This window comes from Vicugna pacos, chromosome 23 (assembly GCF_048564905.1).
Source record: "Vicugna pacos chromosome 23, VicPac4, whole genome shotgun sequence".
In the NCBI taxonomy this organism is placed as follows: domain Eukaryota; kingdom Metazoa; phylum Chordata; class Mammalia; order Artiodactyla; family Camelidae; genus Vicugna; species Vicugna pacos.
In genome coordinates this window covers 13,274,576-13,288,485 of record NC_133009.1, presented here as the reverse complement: position 1 = coordinate 13,288,485, position 13,910 = coordinate 13,274,576, and the positions used below count along the sequence as shown (strand labels likewise).

Genomic DNA, 13,910 nt, shown 5'->3' with positions numbered 1-13,910 from the left:
GATGTATGATATGTAGGTCAAATTGATCTGTTCCTTAAATACTAACTAGTTAACCAAGATTCATCCTTTAAATATATTTGAAGAAACCTGTGAATAACTGAGGTAGATCTAGCCTGTAAGAAGAGTTCTTGAGTGCTGCAGGGTTCCAGGCTCCCTGGGGCAGGAGGAGGCAGGTGCAGCCCCAAAGGACTTAGAGTGTGGTGTGGCTCAGTGAGAACAGAAAAGGAGCAATAACCAGAATGAAGTGTGGGAGTGCACCTAAATGTTCTTGCGTTTTCACCTTGTCTTTTCCCTTCAAAAACAACGTTGAGAAAGGAATACACTTCTGAAAACTTAAGACCACTCAACTCAGAGGTTTTCCGATCTTGTTAGAGTCCCATTAAGTTTCGAAAATGAGGGCTCTCAGTTGACCTTCCGCAACAAATTTACTGACCACTTGTGTATGGAGCCTGTGTGAGAGGCAGAACAGCCCCAGGGCAACCATGAGTTATGCTGAGTGACGAAAAGGATAAAAGGGTGATGAGAAGAGAAATGCGGGTAGATGTAGCAATGGCTTCGCTGTGCAGCATTACTGGTATGGGGTGCGGCACCGTCACTATAAAGGGCAGCCCCCACCCTCTATCCACCGCCGCACCTCCACCCTCTCAGGTGGTCGAAGCCCCGGTTAACACAGAAAAGAATCTCCATTTGCTTCCCTGCCCTCGGCCAGGCAGCCAAGTTCACGCAAGCTGCATCTCAAAGCTTTTGCAAGAATCTTAATCCTGGAGGAGAGCCACGTGCACTGGACTGGGAGTCAGAAGTGCCCACCCCCCATCCCCACTGCTGCCCACGAGCCTGGAGCCCGAAAGCTTAAGCGACCACACTCGGAAGACACGTCTGACCTCTTGGTTCTGGTTCTCACCCGCCTACCCAGGTTCGCAGTTATCTTTCCTTGCCGGTGCTCAGAGTATGCAGACCACAAACCCATAATCACTTGTTTTTTCTTTGCTGGAACCACGTATAACACTGCTTGACTTTTCGTCTTTTAACTGGCAGGCAGGTGGAGGGAACGCGCTGTACCTCTACCTTGTCCCCAGTTTGGCGTGAAGAAGTCACACATGTTAACCTGTAGGCAGAGCATCTGCCACTTTAATCTTGAAAAAGAAAAAAGATCTGATCCATTTAACGTTAGCGCGTTGAGTCCTGATCCCTGAACCTGTTAAGAGTGACGACCACCGTCCACTGTGCCAGACTGGCTCTCAGAGAAGCCCAGCCACTGCTTCTCTCCAGGACAACCTCCTCCTCGCCACCCTCCACTGAGGGAATTCACCCTCGGGGCAGCCCCGCCTCGCTCCCTCCCACAGCCCCGCGGGACCGGCAAAAAGAGGAGTAGTTGCTCCCCGCAGAAAGGCCCTGGGGCGCTCCGTGGCTCTCAGGATGCGCAGTGGGACTCCGTAGAGCCGCTGTCCCCTCCCCTGGCCTGAGCCCCCCGGGCTGGGGAGCCAGGGGCCGCGGAAGCGTGAGAGTGACGGCCGCGTGACTGATTGCCGAGGAGAAAGTCCCCTGAGACTGAGACCCCTGCGCTGAGGGGGAGGCAGCCGATGCGCAGGAAGATGCCGTGATGGGTCTAGGGAAAAAACCAACAACCCCAAACCACCCACTTGTGTTTCTCAACCTGATTTCTCCGAGAGCCGCCCAAAGACCCCAAAAGCTGCGCCGCGCCTCCCCGACCCCCTCCACATGCCCTAGCGTCGCCTCTTGTGGGTGGGCTATGCGTTCCCTCCCGGGTTTCGGAGCCACCACGTGACTTCCACGAAGAGTGGGGCCCCAGGGGAAAGTCGCGACAGGGGTGGGATTTGGGACCCCGAAGTGCGGCGAGAGGGCGGGGAGAGGAGGAAACGAGGCGGGGGTGGGAGAAGGAGGGGCGGGGCGGACTTGGGGACGGGAAGGACGGCAGGCTGGGACTGGGGGGTGGGGAAACCCGGGCGACGCGCAGTGGGCGCCGGAGCCAGGAGAGCAGGAAGCCCGAGGGGGCGGGGCAGAGGCGGCGGCCGGCAGGTGCGGGGGCGCGAGGATGCCGGTGGCTGGAGAGAGCCGGTAGGCAGCGCCCCGCGTGCAGGGCGCGCCTGGCGGCGCGGCCTCTCCATCGCGAGGCTGCGCGGCGGGGCGGGCCGGGCCGGAGCAGCGCCCGGCATGTCGCAAGGGCTCCTGGCCGCCGGCAGCGTCCTGCAGAGGAGCGTCGCGGCTCCGGGGAACCAGGCGCAGCCTCAGGTAGTTAACTAGAGGCTCAGGGAGGACCGCGGAGGATGCGGGGGTTGGGGCGCCGGGGGCAGCGAGGAGGCGGGTGCCGGGGCTCCCGATGGTGACCGCTGAGTGCAGGGGTCGAAGGTGCTGCGGGAGCCAGACGCGAGCCGGAGTGGGGGCCTTTGCCCGCGGGTCTGCGGCGCACGCACGGTGCCGGGACTGGCCCTCAGAGACTCTCCGGGACCATGACTGGGCTTCGGTGCCTGGGAGGAGGAAAGGCCAGAGGGCGCCCACGCCTGGCTGGGGAGGGCATGGCTCACGCTCCCCCGCACGTGGGGTCCGCGCTGCCCTGGGTGTCGCCATCCTTGTGCCGCCGTCGGCTGCCATTTCACTGCCGGAGCGCGTGGCCTTTCCCGGCTGCTCCGAGCCGGGGCCAAGGTGCGGAGAGGGGAAATTCCGCGCCAGGGGGCAGCTTGTGCCCAGGCACTCCCAACATCTACCCTAATCCGGCTGCCTCCTGAATGGGGAACTCGGGACCCATGAGCCTGGGGGTTCGAGGTGGGTACCCAAAGTGGGCCGATTCCACCCTCAGCGCTAGTGGAAAGTCCTCGGCCCGCACCCGGTCCTCTGCTCTGTCCATAACTTTTACAACCGCGTTTTCAGGAAACTGAGACACAGGAACTGCAGTGTGAGAACTTCCCACTCAGCGGCCTTAAGACTGAGGCATTTCATGGTTATGCCCTTCTTCTCAATTCGGTGCCTGGCACAGAATGTCATCGGGTGACGCTAGAGAGTCACACATCTGAGTTTGGGCCTCGGCTTTGCCACACTCAAGCTGAGTAGCCTTGGGCAATTTGCTTAACCTCTGTGAGCCTCTTTCCCCACATGTAAAATGAACATGCTAATATCAACTTCTCGTGATTTTTACAAGAACTGACTGAGATGTGGTTCATAACATATGAATATCTCAACAGTTTGCTCCCCTCTTTCTGTCTTGCTTAAATGTTTCTGTCAGCTTGTGAGATATGATCATAAAATAGATGATAAATCCAGTTTAGAGAGCAGCTCCTACAGGGCAGGGTGCAGGCTGCTTCCATGTGCTCTATGACTTTCTGATAATGGGCAAAGAGGCATGATTTGGTGACAAGCACAATGAGGGATTCAATAAAAAGTAGCGTCAGCCGTAACAGAGGTTTTTGAGGGCAAACCATGTGCCGGGAGCTTTGGGATAAAAATCTTGTTTTATCTTGTGCAGCCCCAAGCATTGGGCTGTTAGCATGATCATAGCAGAGATTACTGACCACTTGTTCAGGGCATGTGTTTCTAGTGCCCAAGACAGTAGCTGGCACATGGCAGGTACTAAATTAATTCTTACGGAAAAAAATGAATGAATCACACAACAACGAGAAAATGGAAAATTCAGAGAATTTAAGCTATTTACTCAAGTCCATAGTGATAGTAAGAGAGAAAACCAGGAGCCGTGTATTTTTAAAGCTGAAGTTCTGTCCATTCCACTACATGTGGTATTCCGAGACTTCTTTGCCTCTAAAAGACTACATTTTAACGTCTTGTGCCTGTCCCTTAAGCACTGCCTTCAGGCCACTTTTATTTGTTATTTTATTTATGTATGTATTATTTATTCTTTTCCCTTTTATAGCTTTATATTCTTACATATGCTGAAGATTCTTTACCCACTATAACCTGGGGGAGATATGGCTTTCTTATTTGGAATATTAGACTAAATAAAATGATAACTGAAAATATTCATTATTTTATGTTATCAATATTTGCTTTCCATTAATAGTACTAATTGAATAGCTTTCCTGTGTTTGTATCCCTCTAACCTCTTGGCTTTTAAACTCTTTAAAGTTAGTATTTATCTTCCTCCACCCTCTGGTATCTTCTCTTAGGGTTCTGGAAAGCAAATATTGCTTGATTTTTCTATAAGTGGTTGAAGTGTTTTTTTACCATGGTAGGTGCATTTTTCTGCTTGCCTTTCAGGATAACTCTTGAAGGATTTGACTAGGTTTGGTAAAATCATATATCGCTAAGAGCCTCTAAGACATCATAAGTTTTCTTTCTGATTCACTCTGGCCTGTGAAGCAAAAAGCGTAGTTCAAAGGAGTGTATTGTCTGTGGTGCTGAGGATCATTTGGTCTATTGGGAAAGTTCTGTGGTTGCAATTAGTTATCAGTCTAATTGTGATTTGCACACATTATCAAAAGTACCTGTTTGTGTGTGGTAGGGGAAGCCTGGCCCACGGCAAGTCCCAGATAGCAGCCACCTTCTGCCTTTCCCGTCCACACAGGAACAACACCAATGCCACACCTCTTCCAGGCACACACCCTGCGGGGGAGAGGTTTGTGAACATTGGTTTGGAGTCCAGCAGACCTGAGTTCCACTTCCCGTTCACCCCCTTACTTGCTGTGATACCTGGAGCAAGTTCCTCAACCTCCCTGAGTTTCTTATTCCTCATCTTTTAAATGGCGGTCCCACCCCATGTTTCTAGGGGTGGTGGTGGGGGTTAACAGCTAGCACAGACTTAGCACGTGGTGAATGCTCCTTAGCACCGAGCCGCTGTTATCCCACTGATGTAGCAACAAGCATTGCTGTGACTACAAATAAAATGGTAACACTCCACGAGCAATGCTGGGCGAAGAGACTGGGCAGAGGTGAGGTGAGGGGCCTCAGTGTCACAGCTGATCAAACTTTTTCCCCCAGAGCCCTGAGGATGATGACAGGAAGGTCCGAAGGAGAGAAAAAAACCGAGTTGCTGCTCAGAGAAGTCGGAAGAAGCAGACCCAGAAGGCTGACAAACTCCACGAGGTGAGAGTGTGGTTAGGGCAGAGCCACATTAGGGCTGCAGCAAGGAGTCATCCTCTGCCCTGGCACTGTGATGGCCCTGAGGTCATGCCCTGGCCATCACCAGTTTGGCCACAGGCACATCTAATCCCGTCGTGTCTTTCCAGCCAGGGTTCTGATTCTTCGCTCCCTGGTGTCTTCATTTCTCCCTCACTCGTTGGTTGCATCTCACTCATGTTTCCTTTTCTTCCTTTTTTTAAATAAAACAAACCAACCCCAAACCGCGTTTTGATCCTGATTCCCTTTCAAGCTAGTGTCCCATTTCTTTTCTTTCCTTCCTTTACTTCCCAGCTCCTTAAAAAAAGACCTGTTGTCTCCATGTCTTCAGTTCCCGTTTATTCCCTGTCCTATGTGCTAGTTTCTGCTCCCCCAACACACACACACACACATACACACACGTGTGTGCGTGCACACATACACACACACATGCATGCACGCTTCCTACAGAGGCTGCCTGCTGAGGCCACTAGTGCCCTGGCACTGCCTGGTCCAGGGGCCTCTTTCTAGTCTCCTCATCCTTGACCTTGCTAGGACCTCTGACACCATTGACCCTCCCCTTTTGAAACCTTCTTTCAAAGGCTTTAGCTTCTAAAAGACCACATTTCCTATTTCTTCTGACCCTCTTAACCACTTTTTTTTTCTCGGTTTCTTTGTTCGCTTTTCCACCTCTGTGTGTTTTCTTAAATGTTGGTGTCAAGCAGGCTTTCCGACTCTGCCCTTTTCTCTTCTCAGCCTGGAAGATTTAATCTATTAATCAGTTCTGCCAACATCAGTTCCCAACATAGATTACTCCCAGGTAGGCACCAATGACTCCAATAAGACCTCTGTCCTGGCCCTAAGCCTGTATCTACAAGGTCTGATTATGTGCCACCAAATGGATTACTGCAGGCTCCTTGGCATCTGCCCAGTCATAATAGAGTGTCTGTTCACCCTGAGACTTTCTCTTCTCACGGTCTTCAGGTTGTAGTCAGTGGAACTAACTAACCAGCTATCTCATCACCCAAATCAGGAAACTGGAATTTATTCTAAATTCTTCCATTCTCCTCCACCTCTGTGTAATCCCACATAATCTCACAGCTGGGACAAGGGAACCGTCCCATATCAGAACTGATATCGAAGGCTCCCAGGATCTGTCCAAGGAAGTGATGGCAGTCCCATGCTCTTGTCCTTGCACAGAGTTGGTGGGAATATTAAGAGTTTTAGTTCAGCTATCTCCTGCCACACTTTCTGGCCATAGATCAGGTCATAGATCGTCTTAGTAAGGCCAGTCTAGGAAGGGGGTGGTGTTGACAGCATAGGAGACTCTGAGGCTTTATGAGAGGAAGTGACAGTCTCTAAAAACCCTTGCACGATGAGCAGAGAATAGATTTAGAATGCACATACTCCAGGCAGAGGGGACCCACTGATATAAATTCACAGAGGTGCATACATTATAAATGTCACATTCTTTCATGAAAGTAGGAAGTCTGGGTGGTGGAAGGAGATGAGGGTCTCCAGACTAGGGTTGGGAAGGTGTGTCTCAGTCTGGATTAGTTCTGTAAAATTTCCACAGGAGAAACGGGATGCCCCTTGCCTCCTTTTTTCCTTCCACCTTGCTCCTGAAGCAATCCTGGTTCTAGCTTCGTGCTACCAAATAACCACCCGAGGGTACTTGTGGCTCAGTTAGCACGAGGCCTTGTGCACGAGGACCATTCCTCTCAAGGAGCTTCTGGTCCGAGCCAGGTGCATGAATATCCAAACACACTAGAGGACACTCAGCTTTAAGTCCCAAGTGATGATGTAGGTAGAGGTGACTACATGACTTGGACAAGATCCTTCATGGAGCAAGGTTGAGTAGGTTCAATCCAACACATATTTATTAAGAACCACTGTGGGCAAGGCATGAGAGAGAGGCGTGAGATCTCATTCCTGTCCTCAGGAAGCATAGAAATTCCCAAGGAAAGCATATTCATTTCCTATGGCTGCTGTAACAAATTAATGACAATTTTGGTGGCTTAATACAGCACAGATTTATTGTCTCACCGTTTTGGAAGTCAGGTGTATGGAATGTGTGAAATGGGTCTCAGTGGACTAAAATCAAGGTGTCAGCAGGGCTGCATTCCTTCTGGAGGCTCTGGAGAGGAATCCATTTCCTTGCCTTTTCCAGCTTCTAGAGGCTTCTGTGTGCCTTGGCTTGTGGTCCCTTTCCATTTTCAAAGACAGCACTGGCCAGTTGAGTCTCTCTCATCCTGCGTTAATCTGACACTGTTTCCCTCGTCATGTGTCCTTCTCTGACTCTTTCCCTTACAAAGACCCTCATGGTTACAGGGGGCCCGCCTGCATAATCCAGGATAATCTCCCCAAGAGTCTTAACATAATCACATCTGCAAAGTCCCTTTTGCCACGTAAGGTAGCATATTTACGGGTTCCAGAGGCTGGATTTTACATCTTTGGAGGGGCATTATTCTGCCTACCACAGAAGGTTACTTAAGTACTTCAGTTTCAAAAAAAAAAAAGATGGGTCTCTCTCAATTTCTATCATCACTCGATTTGATAACCAAATGAACCGATGCCTGGGAAAGGTAGGGGTAGTTTGCCACATTTACTCCTGCAGTGGCTGGAGTGCCCTTCCCTGGGGTTCCCAGCTTGTTCTTCTGTCCATAAACATGACTGTGCCAGTTGCCCCCTTTCCAGAATGCGGCTGATTGATCTGAATCCCAGTCCCTCCATGGAAGAACACACCCTTCCCCTCTCTGTGGAGCTAGAAGAATGGATCTGGATTATGCAGCACCGGCAGGTCACTTCAGCAAGGCCATTTTGTTGAAACACAGTGTCAAGGAGGCCAGGACAGTGGTTCCATCCATACCCAGATCCCAGCCACAGTCTACACCTTTACTGTCAGTAGCCACACACAAGTGTCATCGGTCACTGGTGTCAGTAGTCACCTTGGTAACTACATTTTAAACTTTGAAAAGCAGCTACATGTTGAGAGTGGGAAGTCTGGTTTAAAAATGTGGTGAAGAATCATTTTACTGTGCTCCAGTGAGTGGGGCAGAGGACCTAGCACACTGCTGTGGATCACAGCCGAAAGCCCCTCGGGGCTTACTACCAAAAAGTGACACAGAGATAGGAAGTCAGCAAATTTGGAAAAATGAAACCTATAGATTTGCTCAATGCAAGATTACCACAAACCTTTGATCTGAAAAACAAAAACAAAAACAAAAACAAAAACCCGCGATATCTGCAAAGCCCAATAAAGCAAAGTGCAATAAAATGAGGTATGCTTGTAAACCATCTAAGCTGGGACAAGTGAGACCCAGACACAGCGCCTGCATACCTTCTCCTCAAATATGGAATGAAGCCAGCTCCTTGGGAGACACCGGCTACTCCCTGGGGAGATGAGCCCATTATAATGGCTTTGAGTAAAGCTTTTATCCCATAAATTCCTCTCTCCCATACTGTGGGCTAGTATTGCTAAATATCTCCAAGTGACTTGAGATCTTCATTTGCCTTTCCTGAATACCATGAGGGAAATATTTAGAGCAAGACATGTGTAAAATTCCCATCATTCTTTCCTGCCCACTCAATTCTTGCACATCTCTCACCTCCAACACCTGGGAAAAACTCCTCCAGTCCCGGCTCTTACAAGTCTTTTGGCTGCCTTCCTCCTTCCCCAGTTCTCCATCCCCAAAGCCGGGGACTGTCCGTCAGGGCAGGACCTCCTTGGAGGGCAGGGTGGGAGGAGGGCCTGAGAGGGTCAAGCCAGAGGGAGGCTGGGGTCACTCTTCAGAGCTATCTGAGTTTCCCCCCAAGGTGGCGGTTGCTGGAAGTCACACTACAGTGATAAGAAGCCGTTCCTAATATGTATCTTGCACCTCACTGTTCACTGTGGCTTTTCAAGTCATCCCTTCAAGGCATTTACCCCTCTTATGGGGATTTTGACCCCTATTCATCTCTGAACCTTAGGCACACGCCTGAGTCCAGATTCACAAATGGGAACCCAAGAGAACAGTCCAGGTCTCTTAGACAAGTTGAAAGTGGCTCAGAAGTGGGTCACACTGGTCCAAGCCAGGCACCCAAAGGTGTAAAAATGAAAAAGAATTTTGAGTCAGAAAAGGAAGGCAGCGATGCCATCCTCAGGAGCCCCAAATGTCACAAACTGACAACTTTCTTGGGCAATATGTTTGTGGTATGTGTTGCCCTGGTGTTTTCAGAGATTGCATATTCTAATAGAATGCTTCATGTTAGTCCTCATGGCTTTAGAAACTGATGATGACACTAATTTGTACAGCCCTTGCTGATGACACAATTTTTCTGCTGGGAAGCGTATGAGCTTAATAGGGAATAGACTTATTGTAAAATCCTGAGCTCTCAGTGGCCTTTACTGCTGGTAACCACCCTGGGGGAAATTTGGGCCCAGGCACTGTTAAACAGAAGCAGAATTGCTGTCACTGCGTGAGAGCTGCAGTTGACCTGGAAGTCACGGATCAGGTCCCAAGTCTGCATGACCTCGGAGAAGCCACTGTGGCTCTGAGTTTCAGTCGTCTCGCTTGTGTAATGGGGTCTGTGTCCTCCTGATAGACTCTTCCTTCCCCTCATTTCCTTCCCATCTTAGTTATCATCTCTGGTCCCTGGTATGTTCGCTTCCTTACCAGTCTTTGCCTCAAAGGCATCCTGGACCTTGAATCGCCCCTAGACAGCCCCCATTCTCCAATCAACCTCTCTTAGATGCCCAAACCAGAGTTTCTCAACCTCAGCACTATTGACATTTGGGATCAGCCTTTTCTCATTGAGGGGTGGGGAGGGGGTCTTGTGCTCATAAGACATTGAGCAGCATCCTTGGGTTTGACCCACTGGAGGCAGTGGTGCCTCTTCCCCAGCTGTGACAACCCAGACTGTCTCCAGATGCCCCAGATGTCCCCTGGGGACTGCCCAAATTGCCCCAGCTGAGAATCACTGCCCTGGACAGCTTAGCATCTGAGGCAGAACTAGGATTTGCTGTGATTTCACCACCTCCAATTTCTAGTCTCTGCTTTGTGACCGTGTCCTGCAAATACCCAGGGAAGGCAGCATAATGACCTCGAACCCTCCCTGGGCGAGAGATTCCAAACTCGGCAGGATTTGGGCTAAACAGATCATCTCTTTGAAATTACAAAAGGTGTGATGTTCTTGGCGTATTTCTCACGTATGTGAAGTCCGGGAAATTTCTCCTCTGGGTGAACTGGGCCGTACTCATTCCCTCCACTTTGTCCTCACTCTGTGTTCTCATCTCCCCTTCCTCCACTCCCCGCAGCTCCCTCTTTTATTTTTGTGGAACTGGTCTGAAGAAGAATTTGAGTTCTTCTCTCATTTTATTCCCTCAGCTCAGTGAAAGTCCCTCTGCAGATTTATGAGTAAAAGTTAAATCCCAGAAGAGAAAGTCCCTGTGGAGAAGGCAGCGAGGGGCCTGCTGGGTGCCCGTGACAGGCAGCTCTGTGGCCTGTCGGAGCTGGGGTTCAGGGAGAGCAGTGGCACCTCGGGAAGGCTTTAGGCAGCGTGGCCCTCGTCGTTTCCAGAGAGAAAGCTCCTACGCTCACAGCGTCTTGCCATGAAGTTTAGTAAATACATAAATGCAGTTTGGAACGGCCATAGGAAGAGACTTTCCTGTCCTTTGAATCTGGTTAAAATCACAGTGCACTGGAATCATTCAGATGTATCCTCATTTAACTGGAGGTGAAGAGGATTTCTGGCTGCTGCGCGGAGCCCTCTGCGCGGGCAGGCTCCCCCCGCGATGCCTAGCCTCCATCCCCCCTCACTTCCAGACCCTCCCCTGCCTCTGGAGGGTCTCTTGCTGTGTTGGTAGACTGAATTCTGACTCCAGGACTTGAGTTCATCAGAGGCCCAAAGAGAGTGTGGGGAGTCAGAGGTGTTGGCCTGGAGGATAGCTGAAGGCAGCATGGAGCCAAGGCGCTGGTGAAGTTAAACTGACCCAGGACAGACTGCGGGGAGGAGGGCGAGGCCTGCTGCCATGGAGCATATTCCAGGCCACCCTGAGAGGAGAGCCTGCCTGGGAAAAGCAGGAGGCAGAGGGATAACTCTGATGGCCTCAGCATGCAGCCCTTCTGGGGCCCTCGTTGTAAGAGAGAGGAAGGTGCGGGAGGGAGGGGAGGAAGGGGGTAAGAGAAGGAAACTGAAGGTAAAGGGTGAGGAGTCACTGAGCACACAGATACTAGCACTGGGGCCTGTGAGGCAGGAGTACAGAGGGGAGCAGAGGCCCCTAGTTGCTATACATTTCTGATCTTTATGGAGAGACCTTGTTTAATATAAGTAAGATTGAATAGGATGCAAGACTGAATAGAACACGTAATGAGAGATTTGGTTCCATTAGGTGCTGTGATCAGGGAAGCCTTCCTGGAGGTGGTGGGCTTGAGCTGGGCCCACACACAAAAGGAGGAGGGCAGCTCAGTTGAGGAGAACAGCTTTAGCAATGGGCAGAGCTGAGAATTTGCTTGTACCTTTGTGGCTTGTAAGAAAACTTTTTTTAGTAATACTTTTAAAAATTACTGGTAAGAGAAAAGATATGATGGATAATAAGGTTGGATCCTTAGCTCAGGAAATGCCTAGTATGTGGTACAATACAGCCTTTCCACATGAATCAACCTAGAAATGATTGAAAACATTTAAACAAGGTGCAAATAAGACTGTCAGCCTTAAGAAGGACTCTGTTGGCATGCCACAGGGCTCTGCAATTGCCTGAGTATTGTAGGACTTATTAATGAGTTGGATGAAGAAAAAGAAGACCTTCTTAAGTTAGTGGGCAGCTGTGTGATATCACTAATCAGGAGGTGACACAATGAAGATTCAGAAAGATTTCGCTAGCCTGGAAGATGCCCAAGCAAAGAGGTGAAATTCAGTAGAAGCAGGTGTAAAGCCCACCCTTAAGCCAAAATAACAATTGTCACCCAAGTTCAGACAGAGAAGCAGCCTATGCAGATGAAGCTTGCGGTTCTCTGCAAGCTCGGGGAGTATCCTCAGAGCAAGGTGGCTACACACTTGGGTCTTGCTGAGAGCAGACTACTTCCACGCACCTGCCCTCTGCATGGTTGGACCACTCCCAGAAACATGCACTGTGTTTTGAGAACAACTTCTCAGAGCTTCTGGCAAATTAAGAGTGTGTGTCAGGGGTGACCGCCAAAAAGAGAGGGACCAGAAGTCCTGAAACTCAAGGAACTCAGAGGACCTGAGACGGTTGGGCTCAGAGAATACCTAAGGGGAAGTGGTATGGGGCTGTCCCATAACATTTTAAGAACCGCGATGTTGAAAACGTATTGCATATACTCTGTGTGGTTCCATAGGTGGAACCAAGCTCAGTAGGTGGGTTTGAAGGAGAAAGCGATTTTGGATCAGTACAAAGAGGAGCTTTTGACAGAGCAGCTCAGAAGTGGCAAAAACTGGCCTTTGAAGGGAAGAATGCCAGCACAAGTTGGGTGTTGGAGTTAGAATTACATAGGGAAGTTTTCTGTACTGTGTGGATTGGGCCAAGGGGTCTCTGATCTCCCCCAGTTCTAAGCCCTTGTAAACTCTGATATAGTGGAAACTTAACAGGTGAGCATTGGAGCAAAGCCAAGGCAAGGGGTATTTTCATTCATTTATTCAGCTTTCAACAAACGTTTGTTATGTTCCAGGTACTGTTCCTGGTGCTGGGGCTAAAGCAGTGACCCCAGCAGAGACCTTCAGAAAGCTGATCAGCAGCTGGGGGTTGGGGGCGTCTGACTACAAAGGGGCAGGAGAGAACTTTCCAGGGTGGTGGAGATGGTTTATGTCTTGATCAACATAGTTGTTTACATTTGTCAAAACTCATTGAATGATATATTTAAAGTAGGTGTCCTTTATTTTACATAAATTATAGCTCAATAAAGATGACTCAAAAAAAGAAGCCCTGCTCTCAGGAACCTTTCATCCTGGTGGGAGGGGAGAGACATTAAGCGAATGAATAAACAAATCTGAGTGGTGGAGGCAGACATGGTTGATGAGAAAGCTTTCAGGGAAAGGGGTCAGCATCGATGGTGACAGTTAGATCTTCGGGGAGGACAGAGGAAGGGTATATGGCCTCAGAACCCATTGTGGGTGTTCTGTCTTCCCAGGAATACGAGTGCTTGGAGCAAGAAAACACAGTGCTGCGGAGGGAGATTGGGAAGCTGACGGAGGAGCTGAAGCACCTGAGCGAGGCGCTGAAGGAGCATGAGAAGATGTGCCCGCTGCTGCTGTGCCCCATGAACTTTGTGCCAGTGCCACGGCCGGACCCCGTGGCTGGCTGCCTGCCCCGGTGAAGCCCAAGGACGATCCTCCTCTGCCCAGCAAGGAGCGTTGGTCTTTTGCACACCTGGGAGGAGGGTTCCCTCTGCATCTGTGTACCTGGGGACCTGTGGCCAGGCCACCTCCTTGGACCTCCTGGCCATGTCCCCAGCAGCGTGGGCTCAGCGTGATGCTCCCGCAGGCCCCTGACTCAGAGCCTCCCGTGGATCCAGGCAGGGAGACCACCCTCAGGAGTCCCTGCACATCCACTTCGGCAGCTAGTAGGTTCTGCTGTTATGCAGAATCATTTCCTTTAGAATCTGAATAATAAAGATGGTCATCCTCTCTCCTTTCACCAAGTTCTTGGAATTCAGAGACACAACACCTCTTCTCTTCCTGAAGAGGTCACCTCCTGTCTCCTCAGGTTGTTTTGCAGCTCCTGGGTCTCCCTTCCCCTCCTGGTCATCTCCCCCATGGACACACCCAGCTAGATGAGGGAGACACCCCAGCAGGGTCAGGCAGGGGCGAGCTGGACGTGACTTGCTTATTTGATGATGTGGGTACCCCCCATC

The 13,910-nt window shown here is 50.3% G+C and overlaps 1 protein-coding gene across 1 annotated transcript; it reads left to right on the top strand.

Moving 5' to 3' along the window:
* Positions 1 to 2,035: 2,035 nt before the first annotated feature.
* BATF3 (basic leucine zipper ATF-like transcription factor 3) lies at positions 2,036 to 13,520 on the top strand. The gene is made up of 3 exons (XM_015234716.3): positions 2,036 to 2,250; positions 4,945 to 5,049; positions 13,188 to 13,520. The coding sequence occupies exons 1-3, from the start codon at positions 2,173 to 2,175 to the stop codon at positions 13,371 to 13,373; spliced, it is 369 nt and encodes a 122-aa protein (XP_015090202.1). The 5' UTR covers positions 2,036 to 2,172; the 3' UTR covers positions 13,374 to 13,520.
* Positions 13,521 to 13,910: the final 390 nt, after the last annotated feature.